The 27218-nt window shown below is 38.6% G+C and overlaps 1 protein-coding gene across 1 annotated transcript in view; it reads right to left on the bottom strand.

Annotated features, from left to right (window-relative positions):
- EMB2771 (E3 ubiquitin ligase) overlaps positions 1-27218 on the bottom strand; it is a 497708-nt gene that overhangs the window by 27424 nt on the left and 443066 nt on the right. The window contains exons 30-34 of the mRNA XM_089384149.1: positions 19968-20108; positions 19711-19884; positions 19513-19576; positions 19241-19380; positions 18783-18940 (exon numbers count right to left, since the gene is read on the bottom strand). Of these exons, the coding sequence (XP_089240275.1) occupies positions 18783-18940; positions 19241-19380; positions 19513-19576; positions 19711-19884; positions 19968-20108 (677 nt within the window). The remainder of the gene's footprint in view (positions 1-18782; positions 18941-19240; positions 19381-19512; positions 19577-19710; positions 19885-19967; positions 20109-27218) is intronic.

Genomic DNA, 27218 nt, shown 5'->3' with positions numbered 1-27218 from the left:
CTCAAAGAAATTTACCAGAAGTTAACTTTCCCCCAGAGAGCTGCCATCTTTGAAATCTTCCTTCCTGAAGACTCTCAACTCCCTAAGAAAAATCCCCCATATCCCTCTTCTATGTTCCCTCAAAGGACAAGACAAATCATTTAAGTTTTGTCTTCCATTCTTGGTTACTATTCAAATGAGTGGGTAGATGATCCTATTCTAGGTTTTTTGTCCACCCTTTCTTCAGAAGAAGGACCATCAGTCACCTTTGACTATGGTCACTTCTTATCAAATATAATTCATGAACAATTCCTTCAGTTTTTAACTGAAGGAATGTTCAAATATTCATCCATTCTTATCTATATGTTTATATTTTTCCAAACAAATAAGTTTCCATTCTCAGTACAGAAGCTTGATCACCAAGGAGAGCCACGGTCAGTTGTTTCCTGGACTTCCTTAGTCAAAAAACAATCACAGGAATACAACTTTTCAGAGTTCATAAACTAGTTTGTATACCCAACCACTTGCGTGTTAAGTGGCCAGTAGGTTTCAAGGATCAGTGAAGAAATTCGGAAGGTTCTGTAGCTAAGTGAACAAGTCAAAACAGGGGATTGGTATCTTTACCAATCATTCACAGAGATTAGAGTGTATGGTTCAGAGCTGCCACCATACAAACTGCCCAAATATTTGCCAATGAGGGTATTTGCTTTGGAATATATCAGGCAGATAATTCATTCTGACAATATTCATTTCGTGGCAGCCAAGAAGAAATCCCAGTTGCAGATCAAGACACAAGTTGGGCCCTTCATTTGCAACAGTAGAGCAGCAGGAGATGAAGTAGGCCTCCTACTGAAACAAATGAACTTTCCTCTCAGTTTCACTTGGTCTTATGACCCCTTTGGGGTAATTTCCAAGTTGAGAGTAGAACAAAAAACTACACCATATGTACACACTCAGAGGCCTGAAATAGAAAAGTATATGAACCAACACACTTGGGTGGAAAACACATTGCAGGAGACTGAGGAGCAGGTACTTTCCAAGACAGCTTCAGAGACTCCCATACCCAAAGAGAAAACAGATAAGAGAGCAAGAGAGGATGATTCTCCAGTCACCAAAGTCTCAGCTAAGGAATTTAAAATATATACTAAGAAGCTTAAAGCTAGCTCTGGTTCTAAAATAGAATTTCCATCACTGGAGGACACACAAGGCACTATTGTGCTCTCAGGTTTAAAGACTTTGAAGCTGGACAGTGATACTACAAAACATCCATCATATTCCTTGGTTACAAAAGATATTCTAGCTACTGTCCCTCAGACACCTGAAACATCTACAAAGCAGAGATAGTTGGACATTTTTTAGAGATACAAGGAAATCAAGCAGAGGTATGAGGCCATTCATGATAACATATCAACTTAGTTCATAAAGAAATCGTCCTCCATTCAGCACAAACTCATTATAACATATGATACAGAGAAAGGAAAAATGCATATGCCATTCTTGCAGGCCCAGGTCTCTCAACCAAAGTCAGTAGCAGATTTCAAACAGACCACTTTTGGATTTGAGACAAAGGATGTTCATACTTTGGATCAAATAGATATGCACAGGAAGGCAGGAGAGATGGTGTATTCAACTTTCACTCGGACTACTATCATTGTCTCAAAACTACAGCCTACTCTAACTAATGTGCAGTCTCAACTCAAATTGGAGAAAATATCCTCACTTGCCAAAGATACCAAAATCAAATACTTGGAGGAAATGGTGGTCAAAGCAGTGCTTGATCCACACAATTCAAAATCTACAGAAGAGATAATCAGAAAGAAGAATGTTGACATTACAGCATTAAAGAAGCCGGCGACAGAAGACCATCAGGCTAAGGAACTTGGGGAGACAAAGCTACAAAAGGAAGAGATGCTCAAGCTTCTAGTAGAACAAGGTGCCCAGATCAAAGCAGTGGAAGCAGAAATGGACAAGCTAATAAAGGAAAAGGAGCAGAATTCACAGCTTGCAGTTGTTCCTCTTGATGTAGTTCCTATTGCATCTCTGCTACAGACAGGTGTACCTACAGCAAACACTACAATATGAACATCATCCTCAACAGTGCTTCCCACATCAGTTGTGGATGACTCAGTGAAGTTAGCTCAATCTATGGAAAATATGTCAATACAGGAAGAAGAGCTAAAAAAACTGAAGCTGGAGATAAAGGTTTTACAGGAGCAGAGTCTAAGGTTTGAAAATGTTTACTTGACAAAAACACAGAAGACCCAAACATTGTCCCAAAGATTGCAAAAAATGGAAAAAGGTTATGCCATGGGCAATACATTGGCATATGTGAAGGAAAACATCTGCAAAAGGATTAATGAAGACATGGGAGAAATTTGGCCTTCAATCCAAATCATTTTTGAACAGCAGGAGCTTTTTGAAAGGTCGAATGAAGCCATTGAGCAGGTTAGAAAGCAGCTAGGAGATAAACCAAACGAAGCTACTGAGCTTATCAAATTTCTAAACTCCAAGAACAGTCAAGAACTAGAAGAATTAGAAATTGAAGACAAGACTGAAACAATTTTGGAAGTCAAGAAGGTGCTGACTAAAAGGAACTTGATGAGACAACTTGAAGAGAAGGGTCAAAACATAAACACAGGTATATAGAGATTCTTTGCCAAGATGGAGCCTCTCTACAAGAAAGGACTTCCAAACCTGTTAGTGATTAATGACAAGCTTAGCACGTGGCCAGATTACAGTGCACAAATTATGAACAAGGCGAGAGATAGCTCGAAAGTTACAGCCAAAAGACTCAGCATGACAGGAAAGGCATTCCTGGAAGCACTATCATATGATCTTGACATCCAGTATGCAATTCCAAACTTGTTCATCACCCGGCCGACATTTGCCAGGTATACTGAAGTTGATGAAGTGTACAGGAAGTTAATGAAGATGAATATCCCAAGCAAACAACGTTGGGATAAACTCTGTGAATTACTAGAGTAAAAGGTAATTTCAGTGGCACAGCTCAGCGTTACAGCACATCCAGTTTTTCAGCGCCAGACAGCCAATTGTTCCTTCATTTTAGTGCCACCACTTCAGACAATTTGATTTTCCTCATTTCATTGTAATAAGTTAGCTTAATTCAGTCCTATTATGTTGTAGATGCATCCTCGTCATCTTGACAGGATATTTTTTGTAAATTAGTTATAAATACTTCAATTGTTGAAGTAGTACAGGTTGGTTTTCGTACAAAGAAACATTATTGTATATCTTTTTCTGAAGCATCAACAAATTTTCCAAAGTAATACAAAAGCTCTTTCACAGGATTCATGTGTCAAGTTGTTGGTGAAGTACATCTATTTGTTTTATGTGTTTATATCTCTCTGTTTATAGCACATGATTGTTTTCTAAATCTAAATTATTCAATAGATAAATAAAGGGTAGAATTTGTTTAAATCTACACTCTGCACCTGGCTACAAATAATTACTATGTTTTCTTCTGATCTTTGAATATAGAATTCAGGTAACAATGCTCTATATTTTAAAGTGAACCTGGATCTGTTCTTCTTTTCCATTTCACAAACTTTAAAGAATCCAGTCGGTTTGGCTACCTTTCTTTCTAAGTTCTATCTGTAGATACTATAGTTAATCTATATTTTATGTAACAGACTCCATAGCCCAATGGAAATCTAATTTATCAACCAACCACTCAAATACAAATCAAATCCCCAAACTTAATAACTAGCCTCATATTCAATAAAACAAAGCTAAATCTTATAGAGAGCCGTCTCTGAAGCTGGCAGGGCTAGATCCTAGCTTCCAAAGTTGGTTTGTGGTTACCTTGGTGATTTTCTTCTGCAACCTCAAAAAATTACTGAGTGCTAACGGGAAGTACGAACAAGTCAAAGAAGGAAGCCCCTCATCCAGCAAAGAGAAGGAGAAGAGAATTGAAGATTTTTAGTATTGCTTTTATGTCCCTCTACTCACGCGTCTGATTGCGACTAGGTTTTCTGCAGTAGGGTTACATCAGTCCTCTAAGGAGTCGAGATAAAGGTCAATGAAGGGGCATCATTACTAGCCGAATTCATAAGGAAAAGTGTGCAAGCATAGAGAACAAGAAGAGCCACATAGACCTACTCAATCAACCTGACACATGTGACATCTTGACAATTGCAGGTAGGCCAAAAATTACAAGTCTGTGAAAAGAGGCCGAAATTTCAGAGAAGCCAAAATCAGAACTACAGAAATCAGTTTGACTAGGGTTGACTTGATGAAGAAGAAGAGTTGTTCAAGGAAGCCTTGTGACTTGGTCTTGGAGAAGCTCTTAGGTCAAGGGTCTTGGTCTTGGAATTCATCAATTGAAGATTCTATAAGAAGAGGAATTTGGTGGGTTTTCCTCTCAACATTGGTGAGGTAGTTGTTTGATGAAGTAAACACAATAATAATCAAGCTTACGAATAACCTAATCAAGAAAAAATAAAAAGGGTATTCACAAGCAGTTATCATTGCAAGGGAAATCTCCTTCATCTTACTACCCTACATTTCTCAACAATCTCAATTAATACTAATTAATTAACCAAATTTCCTAAGTTTAGACTTAGAAAATATTAAAAAATAGGGTAATAATCTAATTGAAACACTTCTAGCTCGAATTTCTGGAAACGATTTTTGAGTTATGGAGAGCTCCTATATTTTATCCTCTCCACAAAGTTTCGAGACTAGAAAACCTCTGATGCTACAAAAACTAACACTCCCTCTTAGCGAGGAAGGTGTTCTAATGTTGCACCACTACTACAACACCCTGTCTCTATATCACCCTCTATCACGCTGTTGATGTCTGGCCACTGTGACTACGTGCCACTGCCCACTAGCCACTACACAACTCTGACACTGCATTTGTGCTACTGCTGACCCTGCTATACTACTGCCAACTCCGCATCTCCACTATGACTTCCCCTCATTTGTTGTTGTTGCAACTGCAACGACTGCAGTTGAGAAGCATCCTAAATATTAAATACATGGTCATCTACATCTATCACCTAAATCTTGATTGCTACTAGCACCTGCACTGTCCACTGAAGAAACTATGTTCCTGTTGACTATGCTACTGAGCCTCCTGCTATATTGTCAGCACTGCATTGTGCTCCTCAACACCTAACTGCCACTAGTCTACAACTATCACTCTGGAATCTGACTACAACACTGACACTGATCCATCCTACTATTGAAAATTGTGGGTCCCTGTAGCAAGGTAATGTTCCATTAGGACACCTCAATGGACCCTGCCCAATCTCTGTAACTCTGGGACTATAGCTCCATATTGCCCCACCTCTCTCCTGGAGGTATAGTTGCAAACATAGCAAACTCTTCCTCCAACCTGGAGGACAACTTGTCTACCTCAGCAGATGTTGCCACCTAGTCGTGCTTCTCCTGCTTGTACTTCTTCCTGAGAGGACATTGCGTATTGTAGTGACCAAGCTCGCCACACCTGAAGCACTTGACCTTTAACAATTTGTTCTTCTTTTTGTCCTGTCCCTAACTGGCACCCTTTGATACTAGAGAAAAATTCTCTTCCTCACTCTTTGATCCCTTGTTGTTGTTGTCGCTAATGATACTCTTTAACAGAGCCCGCCTCAACTCCTCCTATTGTAGATTGGACCACATCCTGTCCCATTTGGGCAATGTATCTCTACCCAAGATACTTTGGACAAACACTTGCCACTCCTCTGAGACACTATTTAGTGCCAAACATACAAGCTCTGTGGGTTGGGGTGCCTCCCCAATGACTGCAAGTTGGTCTTGGGCCTCCTGAATCCTAATGTGAAAGGCATCTATGCTCTCGCCCTTCTGCATCCTGATGCTCCTCAACTTCTCTTGTAGGAATATCTCCCTCTACTCAGAAGTACTCTGATATAGCTCAGAGAGAGCATCCCACATTTCCTTGGTCGTCCCTTTGTTTGGCCATCTGCTTTGCCTTTTCCATTTCCTTTATGTACTCCTTTCACTGATCAAGGTCCTAAGGAACTGCCACTACATTCTCTGCATAAGTCTTCCGGCCATGTTCATCTAATAGGAAGGACATCCTAGCCTCTACCAAATGACATAGTTGGAGGCTCCCTCCAACCTATCCTGATCTTTAAGCCCGGTCGTGGCCCTCTCGAATCTAATCTGGAAACTCCCTCTTCCCCTTAGCTTGGTTGCTAGATCTGCTACTCGCACTCCCTTCTGGAGTGAGGAAATTTGCTCACAACTACTGCCAAACTGCAATTTGAAAAGTTAGATCTCTAAAACTCGAGATCTCCTGAGAGAAATTTCCCTTTGTCGTGTTTGCTTTTCTCTTCCACCCTGCGTTCATTCTGCTACTGCAAATTGCTGCAAAACCCTTTTGTGCCCAAACAAGGAATCTGTCGAAAGAAAATAACTAAGTTGCTGCTCCCTCTACCTATTCGAATTACTGAGTCTGGCAAGCCAAATTTTTCTGCCAACCTGCACTGAAAAACCGATCTACCTAACAATTCAAACTACTCGAGTTAGGCTCTGCACAGCCTCAAAAAACTCTTCCTGCTTCTCCCTTTGAACAACGAATTTTTGTCTTCGCCTTTGAGCTTTCCCATCTGATCAATCTTGCTCTGATACCATGTGAAAATTTCAAGTCTGAAATTCTTACTGCAGAAACTGGAATTAATTCTTCTAATTGTTAATTATTTAACAATTTATTTGCTACGACAAATATCGAATAAATCACACTACAACCTTCACAAATAAAACCGCAGAAAATAATAGTGCTAGAAACTGAGAAATATTTTAGCGCACACACATTAAAAATGACACAATTATTTTTGGATAAATGTCCCTGGAAAAATCCAACTTGGGAAAACCGGTGCAGCAGTTGAGAGTTTTTATTATTATGCAACAGTGAAATAATCTAAGTACAATCTAGATGTCGAATACTGGCTATCCTGCAGAGAAAATACAAGCACAAATTTCTTGAGGGAAATTACCTTCACTTTGAGCAATCCTAGCACAATCTGAGCTCTGAAAGGCTAGTTGTCCAATTGGGCCTATGCAGACTCTGCGTCACACTAGAGTTTCCTTCCTCACGTGTTGCTTGAATCGACTGGAAATCTAGTCGTACCACTGGTTGTTACTAGGAAAATGCTTCTCCGACACTCTAGGATCCCTTCTCGGCCTTTAGAACTAAAGGCGTCTTCCCCTCAGTGAAAATTGAACTACACTTTGAGGGTCTAAACTACCTCTGTGCAGCCTCCTGTATACAATCCTGACCTCTCTGCAAAGTACTCATCGGATCTGGAAAATCGTTCCTCCAGCTTCACTATCCCTGCCCCTCTTTGTCTTTGCTTCCTTCTGAAGCTCGAAATCTTCCGATAATTGCTAGCTCTCTGGAAAAATCGAACTCTCGCAGGAAATCGATCTCAAGTGTTTGTGTTCTCCATCTATCCATCAACTTCTTCCTATAATCTTCTATTGGACCTCCAACAGCTAAGATTAAAACTTAATCAAATGCCAAGATCATATCGAAGTCGATCCGTGTGAGTTTTTAGATGATTCACACTTTATCTCAATTAATATATTAATTAATTAACCAGATTTCTTAAGTTTAGACTTAGGAAATATTAAAAAATAGGCTAATAATTTAATTGAGACACTTCTAGGTGGAATTTCCAGAAATGATTCCTGGGTTATGGAGAGCTCCTGTGTTTTAGCCTCTCCACAAAGTTTTGAGAGTAGAACACCTCCGATGCTACAAAAACAATCACCAGGTGTGTGGTGCAAGTGTGAATTCAGTTGGGCATGGTGGTCCAAGTGCATCATCCTCATCTAAAAAGGTAGAATACGAGAAATTAATGAACGGCGCTGAGGGATCCATGAAGTAGCAATCTGCTCTCTACTATGGTGGAGCCACATGGCTCTTAATGCTCACCCTACAAGTGCCAATATGACCCTTTGGAGGGCTTGGACCCCATATAGGGAGACCAAACCCCAAATGGAGATCCACTTGCAATCCTATCAAAGATCCAATGCGTCCCCTTGCCTTCCAGTACAACAAATCATTAGAGTAATCAAGTAAAAGAGCTTACAAATCATGGAAACAAGTGGACACTTCATAGTGGCATGCCCTTCCATAGTGGGTTTCAGCATGTACAAGCATCTCCAAGCGCAATAAGGGGGTTAACCAAGGACCCTATTAAGTGGTTTCTAACTCTAAAGGGGGTGACATGTCCATGGTACATCCATCAAGTGGTAGGTGGCATGTGATATAATGGTGGAACATAATGGGGCATAAGGGGAAGGCTCCAAGCCACATGCCACATACATTGATAGCCACAATAAGGGAAGCCCACACTTGGATGTATGAACATAGGAGGGAGCAATCATGGTACATGAGTTACCCCAACCTTTGATTTTCCACCCTTCTTCATATGTCTTTTGTCTTTTATTGATTTTTCTTTTATAATTGCTTGGAGCTCAAGAGGATGAAATCATGATTTGTAAGATATAACAGTGGACAACCCCTTTAAGGTGGGCAGTTCATTTCCCACCAGGGGTTGGGATAATCATGGGTTCCTTAATGATGAAAGGGGTCAATATGAGGGACCCTAGGAACCAGGGTGATGGCCATAATGATAGGGGTAGAGTTCATGTTTGGCTTTTTCCCACATGCTAAATGTGTATGTCCTGACCATCTTTTGCATTTTATGGTACATTTCTTGTTGAGAGTGGCCAAATTATGCTTTTTCTTTTTCTTTTAGTTGCATCAACCTTTGGGGCATCATTTCAGGCCCGACCCAAGGTGTGGACAAGGGGAAGGGGAGGCTAACTCCTTGTGGACCCAATGGACAAATGTGGACCCGGATGGGAAATATGGTGGAAGGGGTTATAATGAGTGGAAGGGAATGATGTATACAGTGTTGAGAAGCAGGACCACGCAACCAAAATCGATATTTCCCTATGTAGTGTCACCCCTAAAGCTAGTAGCCAGTAAAAGAAATCCCATGGGACTAGGATACACAGCTAACCATCAAATTGGACAAAGGAGACAAGAGTACAAACCAAACCCACTCTTTCTGCTAAATCCCCGCACTAATCCATGCCTAAAGTGTCCATGATAAGTAAACAAAATTACCAACTAATCAATGAAAAGCCATACCTTAGGGGTCAGGAGGCCCACCTTCAAATATATGATCATAATAGATGTGTGAGGGACCACATGGCTGGCTCAAGTGGTAGATATAGTGGCACATCGAGCTATCTGGTGGTTGTAAGGGGATGTTCGTTGTCGGCTGAGGACCATCTAGGAGAAAAAATTTACCTATGGATACCACCCACAGATGGTGAGTAATAGAAACCAGTGTTGTGAAAATCACGATAAAATGAAAAAATCACGATTTTTTCCCTCTGCCGATAAAATCGCGATAAATAAATGAAAAAATCGCCAATAATTTTTTTGCCGATTTTTATTGAAAAAATCGCGATAAAAACGAAAAAATCGCGATTTTTTCTTAAAAAATCGTTGGGGGTCACGACAGCATGGTTTTATAACGTTTTTTTGGGTTTTTCATGTGCTCATTTGGACAGTGATGCGCAGAGGGAGGAGGAGCTCTTGGACACCAAGCTGAAGAGGGTTTTTAGCCAAATCTAAGTGCCTAGAGGAGAAAATCAAGAGGAGACCACCGATTTCTCCTTAGAAACGGTATGAGGATTAATTTTTCTTGTTTTCATTGTTTAAAAACATTGTTTTTGTATGTTTTTCATTGTTTTTGGTTGGAAAACTTGGTATGGGCACCATTTTTCTTTTGTTTTCATTGTTTTTAAATATTTTTTTGTATTTCTTCATTGTTTTGGGTTGGGTAACTTGGTATGACTATAGGAACCAATTTTTTTTTTTCATTTTTTTTAAACATTGTCTATGTTTTTTTCATTGTTTTTGCCATTTGGTTGGGTAACTTGGGTTTGGAATGGTTGGGTAATTTGTGTTTGAAACTTTGAACTTTGGAATGGTTGTTTTAGGTTGGGTTACGGGTAACTTGGATTTTCATTGTACAATCATCAATGTAAAAATTAAAAATTAAAATACTAAATTGTAATTTGTAACTTGTAATTTTGTAAATGCTAAATTGTAATCCAAATCCTTATTTTCCCATAGGTTCACAACTGCACCAAAACACCATTCAAGACTTCAAGTTTGCAACTTCAAAGTTCAAAAACAAACATGCCAAGGAAATTGAATCCTTTCTGGGAATATGGTGTACCTGATGCTCTGAATGATAGAGTAAACTTGAGTTGCAAGTTGTGTGGCCACCCTATGTCCGGGGGGGTGTATAGGTTGAAGTTCCACCTTGCAAAAATCCCTGGACATGATGTGGAGCCTTGTACAAATACAACTCCTGAACTTATCCAAAGAGCCATGAGAGCATTGGAAACTTTAGAGCAGAATAGAGTGGCCAAAGAAGAACTCAAAAGGCAACTAAAAAGGTCAGCTGAAGGAAGTGGGCCAAGTGGCACTGGTTCTACTGTAGCATCAGCCAATCCGGTAGCTGCATCATCATTTTTTGTTCCTCGAACCACACCTGGTTCACAGCCATCTATCGGTTCAATGCTAAAAAGAACTGAGAAAGAACAAGCTGACAAGTTGCTGGCAAAATTTCTCCTCTGGAGTGATATTCCTTTCAGCATTGTAAGGAATCATCCATTTTTCCAACCTACTGTTGATGTTATTCTCAGTGTTGGTCCGGGGTACAAAATCCCTTCTTATTATGATTTCAGAGGCCGGATTCTTCAAAATGAAAAGCATGACTGCACCCAAAGATTGGAGGATTTTAGGGCATCATGGGCACAAACAGGATGCACTGTTATGTCAGATGGTTGTACTGACCAAAAGGGGAGAACCCTTATAAACTTCTTGGTTAGTTATCCCAAGGGGACTATGTTTATCAAATCTGTTGATGCATCTGCACAAATCAAAGATGCAAGAACTTTATGTGATTTGCTAGATGTGTTTATTTTGGAGGTGGGTGAACAACATGTTGTCCAAGTCATAACAGACAATGCTGCAAATTATGTTGCTGTTGGTAGGATGCTTATGGACAGGCATCCTACTTTATTTTGGACACCTTGTGCTACCCATTGTATTGATTTGATGTTAGAGGACATAGGGAAAATTCCCTTTGTCAAAGATATTGTTGACTCATCAAAAATCATTACAAAATTTATATATAATCATACATTTGTGCTTAACTTGATGAGAAGATTCACCAACAACAAAGAGTTGGTGCGCCCCGCCATTACACAGTTTGCCACCAATTTCATATCTCTTGAATCCCTCTTGATTTCTATGTGGGATGTGAAGAGAATGTTTCTTTTAGAGGAGTGGTGTGCTTTGCCAATGAGCCGCAAACCAGAAGGAAAGGCCGTATGCAAACTAGTTTCATACAAGGAATACTTCTGGGCGAGAGTGCAGGAGGTGTGCGCCGTTACTAAACCTTTGGTAAAGGTTCTTCGATTGGTTGATGGTGAGAAGCCCGCAATGGACTATTTGTATGAAGCCATGGACAGGGCCAAAGAAGCCATTCGGGCCTACTATGATGATAAGGGAGATGATGGGTTTCAAAAACAACTCCTTCTATGGGGAGTGATTGATGAGCGATGGAACAACACACTCCATTGTCCCATTCATGCTGCTGGGCTTTTGCTGAATCCTGCATTTTCTTGTGCATGTGGGTTTGATTTTGATGCTGAGATCATGGATGGATTCTTATCCTATGTCCAGAAGATGGTGCGATCTCCAAAACAACATATAGAGATCTCTAAACAAATTGAGACATATAGGATGGCAGGTGGCACATTTGGCTTTGAGATGGCTATCACTGATAGGACGATTAAATGCCAGGTATTTTTTAGATTGTAACTTTGTTTCAAATTTCATTCTCTCTTCAAATTCCATTTTTTTCTTATGTTTATTTAAAATTTTATTTGTAACTTTGTTGTAGATGCATGGTGGAAAATGTATGGTGGCAGGGTACCCCTTCTGCAAAAGCTTGCCATTCACATCCTCAGCCAAACATGCAGCTCCTCAGGATGTGAGCGCAACTGGAGTGTATTTGAAAAAATACACAACAAGAAGCGCAACAGGTTAACACTTAAACATTTAAAATATTGCAAATTTCCAAATAAATTTTTGAATTCATTAAACAATATTTTTTTTATAATTATTAATTATTATTGCATGATCTTTCTACAGGTTGGAGTCCCAGCGACTTAATGACATCGTCTATGCCTACTACAATCTTCGATTGTGGGTGAGGCAACTTGAGAGGACACATGATGTGGATGCCATCTCATTGGATGGGATTGACACCACTGCTGCATGGAGGGTTGAGACCGAGAGGCCTCTCATGGATTCTGTTGATGATTGGTTAGCGAAGGATGTAGTGGAGGGGGAGGAGGAGCAGGAGCAGGTGGAGGGGGAGGAGGAGGAGGAGGAGGAACAGGAAGAGGAGGTGACACCGACTGCCCGGGCTACCACTGCCACCAGTAGAGGACGTGGTCTACTTCCTATAGATCCTACTTCTAGTTCTTCAGCTTCTAGATCACATCAGACTCCACTGCCATCTCCACCAGCACAGGCACCAGCATCTACATCTAGAGGGAAAGGGAAAGTTGTGGCATTTTCTCGCAAGAGGGGCAGAGTAAATCAATAGGATTAGACTTTCATTTTATTGTATATGACATTATGACATGATGAGATACATTATCATATTTTTTGTTGATATTTTGAGGTTGAGTTGGGACTCAGGAGTCAAGAGTTACTATTCAGGACATGATTCAATGTTATGTGTGATTTTAGTGCTAGAAATGATATTAAATATCTTATATATTAGTTTTTTATCATATTTATGTGTCAATGTATTTATTTTATGTTTTAGATGGTTTAGATATTAAAAAAATTGAAAAAAAATGAATATTTTTGTACCAAACAATTTTTTCCCGATTTTTTCCGATTTTTTCCCGATAATTCCGATTTTTTCCCCGCGCCGATTTAATCCCGATAAAGATTAATGCAACATTGACAAAAACCAAACTCCCCAAATAGCATAAAAATAAAAGAAGTAACTCTTTCTCATTAGTGCTTGATTGATAGAGAATCAAGGAAGAATAAGCCACTTCGAGGGGGAAACCTCCTTTTACAATATATCTGATGCACAAGATAAGATATCTCTCTCCCTTATTATAAATAGGAAAATGAACATGATGTAACCTGCCACTAAGTCAAGCTAACCATAACTAATATACTAATAATAAATGTGGTTTAGTGTTGGAAATTTAACTGTAATAGTGACTAGCATAATATCTGGACTTGATAATTACTTGTGAGAATCCTTATCATTCTTTTAGCCTTTATTTGTTCTTTATCAAGCAATTATAGTTCAACACTTTTAACCACCCAAGTACAAGAAAATAGAAATCACAGTGTACAAAAGAAAATACACAATTTTTATCCTGGGAAAACCCACAATGGGGGAAAACCCAGCCAACTTTTCCCTAGAGAATCAATGCAACAGCAGATACATCAAAGTTAGCTAACCAACAAAATGGCCATCCATCAAAAAGACCAAATCATCCCTCTAAAAATTTGTCCACAAAAGCTTTGCAACAATGTCACAAAACATCCTCCAAGTCTACTATAAAACTCTCACTATGTCACAGAGATCAGCCTCAGGGTCACCTCAGATATGTGCCTCAAAGTCTTGGCCCTTTACTTCAAATATATGCCCAAGGGTCTCGACCCTTTACCTCAGGAATATGCCTCATGGTCTCAGCCCTTTGTTGAAAATTGTAACTAGGTTTCGTCTTCATAATGACATGTGTAATTGTGATTTTATGTAATTGATGTAAATGAGAAAAATATAATTATTATTGTAATGCTTGTCTTATGAGTTTCATCAACAAGGAATTTTATTTTTAGTGATGGCTCCCATTGTGAGCCTTTAAGATTTGTCATCTAGTCATAAAAGTCAATTTGAGTCTATGTCATGTATGAAGGACCCTTCTTGGACATGTTACACATTTCTATGAGTCAATAAATAAGTATGAAAGCCCTCCAAGATAAGCACAAGATCTCTCCTTCAAGTCGGCTACAATATGGAGTAAATAATCTACACAAAGAGACACGTCGGTTCACCCTCTTCAAGTCGGCTTATTACATGTTCCAACGACTATAAATAGGGCAGTTCAGATTTCATTTGAAGGCAGAAATTCAGAGAAGTAATTTGGTAATGGTTTGTGGTTAGGAGTGCAAAGAGTCAAGGAGAGCAGCACTATAATCAGCGAGAAGGAAGAAAGAAAGACCAAATTTTTTGGGTTTGTCTTTGGGCTAATATCTTCACATATATGGCAGAAAACTAGGGTTTCTGCAGTACCATATCAATCCAAGAAAGGGTCTCCAAAAAGGGTCTTCTTATCAGCTCCACTTCTAGCCAAGTTCACCTAGAAGATTCCTCAAGAATAGCAAAGGAAGAAAGGCATCTCCAAGTTTGTTTTCTCTCCTCACACATGTGAAACTACAGAAGTATGAACTGCAGCTTTGTGGAAAGAGACCAAAATATCAGAAGTGCAGACAATTTGACTTGCATTGACCAAAGGAGGAGGAAAGAGCTATCAGTTTGACTCAAGGAAGGATCTCATCAAGAAAGACATGTGACTTGGTCTTGGAGAGGCAAGTAGGTCAAGGGTCTTGGTCTTGGTATTCATCAATCGATGTCTCTATAAGAAGAAGAATTTGTTCGTGTTTTCCTCTCAAGTGCGAGAGGTTTTGGCCCTAGCTAATAGCCTATATTTTGTGTCCTTTGTCACTTTATGGTTTATGCATTGGTAGTTGTTTGATGAAGAAGAAGACTAATAATCTAAGAAAGAGAAGATCCTAATCTAAGAAAGTAAAAATCATTCACAAGTAGTTATCATAAGAAGAGAAATCACCTAACACTTGATGCCCTAGATTTCTCAACATGGTATCAAAGCTAAGGTAACAAAGTCAAGGAAGGGCATCTTATCAAGAGACACACAAGGATCTCGAGAAAGACATCAAAGCAAATTGAAAGATATCAAAGTGAAGTCAAGATCTACAACAAAATATCAAACCCTAGATCGAAGAAGAAGTCTACACCAACAAAAGTCTTGGATCCTCTAGTCATCATCAAAAGACCACAAAGACCCTCATCAAGTTGGAAAGATCTACAAAGCAAGGTAGCTTGAAGTATATACATCCAAGAGAAGCACTTCAAGAACAAAGATCACATCATCATCTTGAAGAAGAAATATATCTTCATCAAGGAGAAGGTTTCTATCATCTATATCATCATCAAATTCAAGAAAGCAACAAGTGGAAGAAGCATCTTAACAAGTATATGACCTTATCTGAATCTGTCAAAATGTCTTTTTGCAAGGAAAGCAACAAATTGGTTGGGGCTTCAAAATATCTTGCATGGAAGAAAAGGACATATTTGAATCTAATTGAAAATGAGGTCATGGATCATGTCAAAGGATCTATCACCAAACTAGGAAAAGAAGATGCTCAAGAATTTGCAAAGTTTATGAAGGGAGAAATTAAGGCTCAGAGGATTCTCATTGAATCCATTAAGGATCCCATCATCCCATATGTATATGAACTTGAAACTTCGAAAGAAATATATGACAAATTGGTAGAGTTGTATTCTGTAAGCACTACAGGGGAAGTTATCTCTCTAAGGAAAGAACTCTACAGGCTAAAGATTTCAAAAGAAGAAGGTATAGCCTCATACTTTCTGAGGATATCTAAGATCAGGGATCAACTTCAAGATCTAGGAGAAGTAATGTCTGATAGGGAAATGACTACAGTTGTACTAAATCCACTACCGGAGGAGTGGGGTAACTTTACTTCAAGTATTTATGGGAAGAAAGAAGCTACTCCATTCCATGAGTTGTGGTCACTATGCAAGATTGAAGAATCGGGCTAAAGGCAAAATCTGATGTGAGATCAGATGAGCAAAATCAGGCATACACTGCAATGACAAAACGAAAGGAAAAATTTGGAAAGTTTGGTCCTTACAAAAAGAAGAAGAACATGGCTAAAATACAATGCTATGGGTGTCAAGAATATGGGCACTATAGGAGAGATTGTCCTAAGCTCAAGAAGGACAATAACAAAAGAGGAAGAGAAGAAGCCCACATCACCGAGGAAGTGGAGGAAGCTAAAAAGAAGAAGTCCAAGAAGGAGGAAGTAATAGATCTCCACTATTGAGATAGTCTTCCTCACCTAGTTCTTTTCTAGTTTTTGTTTCTAAATTTCCATTTTATATAGTAGGAGCATGATAGGATGCATCATGGCATCATAGAAGAATTGAAAGCAAAGAGCTCATGACATCATCATAGGGAAGCATGAATGGTAGCTGAATTAGATCCATGAAAGGATATAGCTCTTGGTAACCTCATTAGAAGCATAAATAGTACTTATGGGAAAAGAAGAAAAAGGAAGTCATCTAGTAGAAAGCTCATCATACATCAGCTAAAAGGGAAACATACATTGGATGGGGATACTCTAGATCCTCAAGGTTCTCTGATGGAATCTTCATCGAAAGGTTCACTGATCAAGAGAGGAAGCAAGTGTTTCATCGAGAATTCCAAACCTGTGGAATTCATGGGATGATGGTATGATGACATTAGAGGCAAAGCAGGTCATGGGATTGAAGCCCTTTTCAATCAAGGAAGTTGCTGAAGGAAGTCTGGATGGCATAAAGAAGAATGAGGTATGTATGCTTTTATTTGATAATTTGGAGTCATGTCATTTGGTTGTTGGCAACATGAATGAAAAAAGGGAAACATACATTGGATGGGGATACTCTAGATCCTCAAGGTTCTCTGATGGAATCTTCATCGAAAGGTTCACTGATCAAGAGAGGAAGCAAGTGTTTCATCAAGAATTCCAAACTTGTGGAATTCATGGGATGATGGTATGATGACATTAGAGGCAAATCAGGTCATGGGATTGAAGCCCTTTTCAATCAAGGAAGTTGTGGAAGGAAGTCTGGATGACATAAAGAAGAATGAGGTATGTATGCTTTTATTTGATAATTTGGAGTCATGTCATTTGGTTGTTGGCAACATGAATGAATGCTCTACTTCAAGAGCATGATCAAGAAAAGAGGATCTCCTCCAGTGAAAGGATGCAGGAAGGCATGGGTCACACATTGATTAGATGAAGTCAACATAATGCATCCTCATCTGAAATATGAGGTGGTTGATTTGAAGGACTATGATCAATAGTTCCTGGAAGAAAATGTGTGAAGAAAGAAAGGAAGAGATCATGGAATGTACAACTATGAAGGCAATCAACATCCAAGGACTGAAAGATTTGTCTATGATATCTCCAGAAAAGATATAAAGAGACTGATGGAAGTCTGAAAAAAATGGAGACCCTTGACAATGAATATCTTTTGGAGATGTGTCAAGATGCAAGATGCTAATGCAAACTAGAAGATGTCATGATGAGAGACCATCACAAAGGTAATTTTGATTTAAAGTTCATTTCCTATTTTTGAATGATATTTAGATGGGCTTATGCAAGACTGCCTAGGGAAGAGCTATCAATGTCTTCCAACGATGATGACCATGTAGTAGGATGAAAGATCCTTAAGGAAACATGGCATAAAGAAGACAACATGGCATGAAGTAAGGCCCGATATGGAGTGATAGATCACTTTCCAATGAAAGGAATGATGACATGGCTCAAGGATGAAAGTGATGAATGGTCTATGCCTTATGTAGAAGTCCCAAACATGAAGATTCCTGAATAACGCAAAGAAGTTCATGACATCGTGAGGAGGAGTTCTTTAAGCAGCTGGTTGTCCCATCATCTACACCTGAGGAGCTGCTGAAGGTCCCTAATTAAGAGGGGGCCTGGAAACAAGTTTCTTACCTGGTAGAAACTTGGAAGAAAAATTCTTAAGTCAAGAGGGAGCTTAGGTACATTCCTTCTCTAGGAATGAGTACATTCCTTTATTGGAATAGATATGTCCTCCCTAATTAAGAGGGAGAGGTAGACACATCATTCTTGTCTTCACTTGGGAAGACAGAATGGAGGATTGGGTAAACATCTAGCATCCGATGCTCTGAGGATGTGTTAGGGAATCCAAGACAAGAGTAGTCGTAGAGGACCGATATTCTTTGAGGACTGGGAATCCAAGATAAGAATAGTCCTAGTGGAACACACTTTGAGAACCCGGGTAGAGTATGTTCAGAGAGAGAACAGGTTTATATACTTGTTTCTTCAGTGTTATCCTCTGCAGCAGCAAATTGACTTCTATGACTTTTGGTTCTGGAGTTGTATATGGTTCATAAAATTTAAAAACTTCAAAAACACAAGAAGTTTTAGCAAAATTTTCTGCCATTTAGTTCAAGGAGTTTTTTCTTTAATGAGGAAGCATTAGCATAATGTGTCATTGGAATTTCCGCGAAGCTTGAAACAGTCGAGTTGTATAAATATTCGAATTATATTATTCTTTTAAAACACCTTTTTGATATTTTATTTTTCCCACTAACAAATTTTCAAAAATCGTGTAACTTATTGCAAATATATAGAATGGACACAAGCCTATTGACCATGAGCAATGCAAAAGCAAATGGTTGAGTAAATCAGACTGGTGCTGAAAATAGAGTCTACACATCCGAAACTATATCATCACCATTTTATTATAGGGAAACTACAGTTTAAGCTATCAGAAGCTATGTAGTTATGAAGTTTTCAAATAGTTGATGAGTATAGTACTTACCCATATTTCCAGGCACTGTCACAGCAAAGTTGTGCGAACGCCAATAGGCTAGGATCAGCTGAAAATGTACTAACTAGTTGATCAACCTTGGAGAGTCCAGACCCACAGCTTTTGCCTAAGCTAGTACCAGAACTTAATTTTTTGCTTCCATCAGAAACCTGCTTGATAAAATATCATTCAGAAATTCAAATTTGTCAAAGAAATATTGTACTTGCTCATTTGAAGCTGTACCTTCTTTAGTTTCTTTCCTTGGTGGTATAATCTAACCACAATTTGCCACCAGTATACTTTACTCCAATCTCTTATCAGAACTCAAAGGACTCCCAAGGAGAAAAGAAAAAAAGGGAAATGAACTAAATAAGAAATGTAAACATGCCCAATGCAAAGATGCTAAACATTGACATATTTCAGTCCCCCACATTAACACCATAGTAAACAAACAGAATGATTGAACTTACCTTGTGCATCACACGTGACAGCAAAGACTGGCAACCAGTTGGATCATCATTGTATGAACATACTCCAACTTTGCGTTTGACATAAAGTGTGCCTCCATTGAATGGGCTGTCCTTATCCCTTGGCACCCACCAAGGATCATCTGTATGGACCAACCCTTCATCAGGGTGACAGGAAAGCAAGCATACAGAACTGGATTTGTTCTCAATGTTCAACTAAACTAGTTGGTTAATTCTCCTTTATAAACAGGCAAATAGTTTTGTAGCTATAATACCTGTAGGAGAAAGTTCAATGTCTTGAGGCCAGTACCGAGGTCCACAAACTTTTACTCGCTTCAACTGAGAACAATTTTAGATAAACACTAGATGCATTATATATGGGAAAAGGGCTAAAACAAACAAAACAAATTACCTAAAGAATTTATATTTTCTCCTAGAAATAAAACTACACAATAAGGAATCAAAAAACTTACAATTGAACGTTCAGGTAAAATGCAAGGAGTCACTCGACAATATGTTGTTTCTACATGATGGTTTGTTTCTTTGATAGTTATCTCTAATGGAACATATACATCTCGGCCAGTATCCACATCAACTGCTTGAACGCAACGTGCTTCGGTGGCAAGGACATAGAGGTGGCGAAAAGCCTATGACATATATAACACATGCTAGTTCAATATTTTGATGAGATTAACCTTATTTGCAAGAAATCACACATTTTGGCTTTTACCTGAAGATGGGTGTTGTTGTCAGTTGGTTTTGTTGGAAATACTGGATACAAAGAAATTAATAATGCAGCAATAGCACCTTTGTTAGTTGCAAAGGTACGCATCCCCCCTCCAAGAAACAGGAAGCCTATAGCCATGCTGACCTGCATTTCAATTTTGCAAATAATCCGAACACCTTGGTTATTGCCAATGTGCAAAATTCCTAATATCTTCTTTCTGAACAATACAAATCAATAAAAATAATTGGTTATGAAAACAGAGGCAGCAACTATTTAAAGCTATTCAAATAAATTAGAATTGTAGGGGGGTATAAAAGAAAAGGTCAGATAGTCTTTTCCTTCGTACTATTTCTTCTATACCCATATATGCGCAAATTGATCTTTAATGGTACTTAAATGGTAAATGTAGGATGAAGGAACTCATACCATAAATTAATGCTCCAGAAAGAGTATGGACCAATTACATGATAAGTCCAATGATCTAGTTGTTTAATCTGAACTAAAATTTTAGTAGTGTAAAAAAAAAGGTTAGATACCCTTTTCCTTTGTAGTATTTCTTCTATACCCATCTATGGATAAATAGATCTTAATAGTTCTTATCATTATATGTAAAATGTAGGATGAAGGACCTTGAACCATAAAACAGCTATTGCTCCAGAAGAGTACAGACCAATTACATGATAACTCCAATGATCTCATTGTTTATTCGATTGACATTTATGATAATGCATTGACGAAAAATCAAAGATTGCTAATATTCACATTTTGGCTGATGTTGATCATAAAAGACTTGACTGAGAGAAAGTAGAAAAACGAATGCCTAAAAATTTATAAACTGATTTGCTTCTTAAATTAACATGTAAAGAAAGAAATGAGCCCTACACTTACATCAAAGGATTTTTATGGAAGCACAGTTCCCCTCTTCTTTGGCATGCCATTTAATATCATAATTCTTTGTTACAAATGTGTAAATAGAAAAACATCTTTGATGTATAAGGATTTTGATGCTAGCCCATGTGTGTGTCTAAGTTTGCTTTGTCACTAAGTCTAAATGTCAGGTGTCAGTTATGCAACAAAATTGAGATAATCAATGCAACGATTCTTACTCATATTCACTATGCTTTCCTCTCTCATACATAAAAAGACAAGCTGCCTGACGACTAATAATATAGTGTTGTTGTTGATTTGATGACATTTTGAGGCAATTAATATCCAATATTCCCCGGGGATGCGCCCCCCAGGGTGGGCCACGCACTCCCCACGTTTCCCACGCACCCAAGACCAGGGGGTGCCTGTGGAAACTTGCCCCACATGCCCCTTTTGGGGAAACCTATGGAGATGCAGAGGGAAATGTTTCCCCAATGTGGGGGGATGTGTTTCCTGAAAAGGGGTGCTTGTGGACGGCCTCCCTCAAAGAGGGCTACGTGTCCCCCCAAAATTTTGATTGAAAACAATAATTTATAAGGGAGGAAGCCTAATATTTAACCCTAGGGCCCTACTAATGCCATGTAATTAATGGCAATGTTAGATTCAAGAAATAAAAGTGTCATTCTCTTTTATCTTTCATTTTCATCCTTTTACTTAAATTTTTTACATCACCATTAATTGACTCCGGAGGTTTGAGAATGGTTCTTGTTGATTTGGGGTAGCATCGAATGTGCTCTAGCCATGAAAATTGGTGGAGATGCTAAAGCACATGAGATCTCCAAGACCCAGAAATAGTTTTGGAAAATTCCATCCGGATGAGGAGTTATTAAAATAATTAACATTTTTAATGAGTTCCTAAGTTTCAACTTAGGAAAATAAAAATATTAATGGGTATTAATAAAGATAAGAATGAGAAGCTTCTAAGAGAAGAGGATCAAGTATATTTTAATCTTAACTATTGATTAGGGACTTAATCTCGATCGTTGATTCATCAACAGGAAAAGTATAAGAGAAGACTTGAGGGTCAGTTGGAGATGTACTAAGGGAGCACACTTGGTTCGATTTCTGAAGCGGGGCTTGCTGAGACATTCAAACTAGTGGTTTGGATTGTAGTGAGAGGCAATGGGTACATAGCAGAGAGGCAGGGATAGTGCCTGAGGACTAGCATAGAGATCAGAAAGGCAGACGCAGAGGCAGATGGATTGCGCAGTAACTGGAGGGCCTGCGTGGGTGACGCAAAGAGGCCAAGTGTTGACGCAGTGAGGCAAAGTGTTGACGCAAAGGGTCTGGGAGTTGCATAGAGGCTAGTTGGGTTGACGCTGAGCCTGGGGTAGGCGCCGAAGGATTTTTGTGGTATTACTGCCATGTGGTTATCTCTGTTGGGTAATCCAGTTGGCACCCTAGTTGTACTAAAGAAAGCTGATTAATAAAACCCTTCTCTGCTGCACCGTTTTCCCGCATTGGGTTTTTCCGAGGACAATTGTCCAAAATAATTGTGTCGGTGTATTTGATACTTGTGCATGTATTTTTTTCTGTATAATGGTGTGATATCTGCAGTAGAATTTATTTTAATATTTACTAAAGGGATTTCGTAAATAACTTATTGGAAAACAAGTAGGTGAAATCAATCAATCGTTGTAGTAATAGAATTTCTATTTAGAAATTTTCACAGTTCTAACCTCATTGGATTGCATATGGAGAAAGTAGAATTTTTAGATCCCATTCAAAATCTAGCAGACTTAACAGTTTTAAGGATTTCCATATTTGGGGGATTGCAACATTTCCATTGGATTCTATCATGTATAAGGGTATGGAACTGGCTTTTAATCAAGAGCATCAAGCCCTCTATGTACCTCAAGGTTGGTGTAATTGATTATTAAACTCCTTTATAATGACCCTAGTAAAATTGTACCTATCACTCAAAAAAAATATTGACATGACATGTTACGTTTTTTCTATCTTGTTTTAGTGCTTAAAGAGTGATATTGATGATGATGACTCAATATACATAATTATTTTGATGATATGTAGGTGTTTGTTGTAGCATAATTTTTTTTTGGACTATAGAGCCCATCTAGAGCCTCCTTGTTGATGTAATTTGGGTTCAAATATGGATTGCTCTCGATGTTATTTTGGTTATATTTATTATGCACCCTTGCTATACATATGAGAAACTTTGCATATTTGTGCATAATGGTTTGGATTCATATGGATACACATGAACGTTTATGTAGTTTTCAAAATTTGAATATTTATGTATTTTTTGGTCAACCGGTTTTTTGGTCTAGCTTTTTTTCCAGTTCCCAATTTTAGAGTTGACCAGTTTGATTATCAATTTGGTTCTAATAACATTGTTTTGTTGTCCATTGTTTTCATAACTTTTCAGTCTTGACTTTAGATACCGACGACCTTAGACCAAGTTCTTGACTCGTCATTTTTTATTATTTTTGAGTTTGAGTAATTTCAGGTTACTATTCTAATCTTTAGACTTTAATATCAACTATTTTGCTTAGTACTAATCAAGTTCTAAGATAATGAGTGATGAATTTAAATCAATGTATAAAATATTTTACTATTTCTATTTCATTGGTCATTTATGATGTGTATACAATATACACACACATATACACAACCCAATGCCCCGACCCCCTCCCCCCTAAAATTTGGGGGAGCTCCTACAAGTCCCCCCTCTGCGTCTCCTCGTTCCTGCATCCCCTAGTCCCAAAAACATGGTGGGACATTGTTAATAGACTTCCACATTGATTTCTAATGTCTAACCACATTAGTTGCATTATTATACTTGCATTCAACTACATTATAACAACAATAACTTGAATTATCAATTGAACGATGTATAATACCTCTTATAAAGTGATCTACCATAACTTGAAAAAAACAATAAAGTCATCTTGTTGATACAAAGGCAACTAGATAGAAAATAATACAAAACTACAAATTCAAGCTATGGATATAGATATTGTGCTCATTGGTAATTCACAAATGTTCTTTTATTTTCTTTTTTCCCTGGAAAGTTAATTATACCAAGAATGCAACATTGTAACTCTTAGTAAAGGCCACAGAGTTGGTGACCATAAATGGATAAAGTGATAAGGCCTCTACCTCAATATTAATGTGAAATATATGTCGAATATGAATGACATTCTATGAGTGTCATTGTGTCGAGCCATACAAGCAAACATTGTGTAAGAACAACCATATGAATATTGAAGTAGATAAGCGATACTAATAACACTATATACAAGAACATCAAACATTTCCTTACCCTTAGGGACATGTGTTATTATAAGTGGTCATCCTTGTTTGGTAGGACAGGTTGTTAGAAATCCATGTACCCTAGGTTTGGCCTATGCCTTAGCTAGGAAACATAAACATACTAGTAGTGCCTAACTTTAAACTTTTGCGCAATGGAATATATCAACAAACAGATCAATAATAGTACACAAGATATATTAACAAGGAGAAACACGGGGCTCCCATACTAAGGATAACGGCCCTTTATATCACTTGTACAAATGCCAAAATAGAAGTCTAATCCTTTGACCAAATCCTAGGGTTGAGGTTTTGACCTCTAAGCCTTTCCTGCCCAACACTTAGACACCTACAACACTTAAATCACACAGTTGCAGCACTACTAGGTCTTAACCAACCCACTTTATATTACCAAAACATCAGTGAGCATACCCAGCAGCTTCTTCTTCCTTCTTGTAGCAAACAGACCTCCTTTTCTATGCATAGCAGCCTAAGTCACCTCACATAGGGCACGTAGGACACGAAAATTCGAGTGTCTGACACGTGCATGTTGACACCCCAGAACAAGACACGTTATACATTATATATATATATATATAGAGAGAGAGATTAAAAATTAATACTAAATAGATATTTCTTACACAAATTCTCATTCATGATACAAATTTAGACATAGATCTAGATTCTACATTGTAAATGTAACATTTGTAAGTTTTACAAAGTAACATTATGCATACAAATACAATTGTGACAGATTCATCAATTATCTAATAGGAGAAAGACAAGAAACTGCAGTTTTCTCATTAAGTCATAAAAATCAAAATGTGTTACATAGGTAGTAGCAATGCCAATAGCAAATATAAATAGAAAATACAAAACAACTACAAGCCTCAATGTAGTAGGTAGCTCATGATTCATGAGTCATCAATCAACATCATCAAAATCAGCATCACTGTCATGGTCACCGCTGCTCTCCACCACTGCATCCTCATCCTCTGTATCCAATGTCATCTCTCCATCTGTTGCTGTGGAGGATGACGGATGACCCCTCAACAATATCACCATCATCAAAAGTGACAGGCTCTAGCACTGGGTCATTAAGATCCAAGTTGGCCAATGTCAACACAACACTGATGTCCAAATCCATATCATCAAGATTCAAGAAAGACATCCCACATCTTGTCCTACCCTTCAACCACTCATCCCTCTGCGTGTAAATAAGACAAAGGTTGGTGTGCACATACACCATTTTCTCTGCCCTACACTGCTCAAGCTTGCTCTTCTTGACACTATACAAATTCCCATATGTGCTTCAATTCATCTCGCAACAAGAGGATGAAGTCACCTAAAAGAAGAGCCTCATGGCTAACTATTGTAGAGGAGAGCTTGTTGGCCCGTGAGTTTCCCACCAGGAATCGGGTTTCTTAGGCCCCCTATCTTTAATCACATCATAGCCTGTAAATTGCCTAGTGTCAGTGGAAAACTCTACAAAGGCATCCTCCACTTCATCAAGGGATGCTCTATCCTGAAAAATCCGCCTCAATGCATCCTTCCTCCCCTGTAAAATTTCACCATCCATGTGAGGAAGGAATCTGTGGGAAGGTCCACCATTCAGCCACTCATGGTTGTAGTACCTTGGGTTCAATGAGTGAGCCAAACAATGCAAAGGTGTGCAATTCTTGTTCCATTTGTTGACAAGAATATCTTGTATGGTGGTGAAGATGGCCTCTGATGATGTCTCAAACTCAGGGCACTCACTCTGTAAAACAATGCTCCTCACGGACTCAATCATGGAATCCCATCTCTCATAAACCTCTCCTAGGATGGGTTGGTTTGTATCTGCAAATCGTAGCAAAGCAATGATAGGGCCCATGATCTTAATAGTGAGATCTACCCTCTCCCACCAAGCATCATATAACACTATGTCCTTAACTCTTTTTGAGGCTGCTTGATTTGTATTTCTCCAAAAAGACCAAAACTCTGAAATAACCATGGCCCCAAGAGCAGTCTTGACCTCCCTCAACCTCTTCAACATGATGAATGAAGAGGCAAACCACGTATATGTGATCTTCAACAATGATAGATTGGTGTACTCCTTGAAGATTGCGAAGGCATTTGCATGATTTTGTACAAAGTTGCGGCTATGGCATGCATCCTCAATAATACTTCCAATCCAAGGCACATCAGGAGCAATAGATTTAAGTGCTAAATTCAAGGAATGGACAATGCAAGGTGTCCAAACTACTTGTGGATATTTAGCTTCCACAGTCATGCTAGCAGCCTTGCAAACAGGTGCATTATCCGTAATGATTTGCACACAAGAATGAACACCAACATCTTCAATAACTTTAACGAACAACTCACCAATATATTGTGCATCCTTGTATTGTCCAAGTGCATCCACTAATTTCAAGAAAACCAACACATTCAAGGAAGACACCATGAAGTTGATGAGTGGGTGGCATGTTGGATCTATCCATCAAATACAATACTAACCCCAAATGTTGGTCATGCTGATTTAATAGGCTAGGCTCAAGCATTTTGTCCACCTCTTTCTTTGCCTTAGTCAACAATGTGGTTATAAATTTCTCTAACCCAAGAGGCACATACCTTGATGGAGCCCCTTGAGTTAGAGCTCGACACATCTCAAGAAATAAAGGTGAGCGTGCAACATTAATGGATATGAAGTTTTGATATAAAAAAATAATGCAATGGTGAGATCAAGCTCTTCCCATCTCTCTTTCTGAAAAATCTTGTCCACTAGACCATGTGCCACTGCCTTTCTTTTTGTTGCTTGACCCACACCCCCACCAAAACTCTCAAAGGGAAATTTGTTGCTGCTTTTCCTCGAGAATGGAAGGGGATCATCATTCTTTTTCTTTTATGATGCAGCCACCCCTGCCACACCAACATTGGCCTCTTTTTCCATTTATTTCCTCCTAGCTAAAGACACTTGTGTACATGTTGCAATTCCACTTGGTAAGACCAACAAATGAGCTTTCACACGGTAATAAGTGCTCTTGAAATGATTGTTGCAATAGTTGCATTTCCAAGCAA

Source organism: Pinus tabuliformis, chromosome Q, assembly GCF_031772625.1.
Source record: "Pinus tabuliformis cultivar Carrire ecotype Pingquan chromosome Q, CPIR1, whole genome shotgun sequence".
NCBI classification, from domain to species: Eukaryota; Viridiplantae; Streptophyta; class Pinopsida; order Pinales; family Pinaceae; genus Pinus; species Pinus tabuliformis.
The sequence above is the reverse complement of the archived record's forward strand: the minus strand, read 5'-3'. Positions and strand labels throughout refer to the sequence as shown.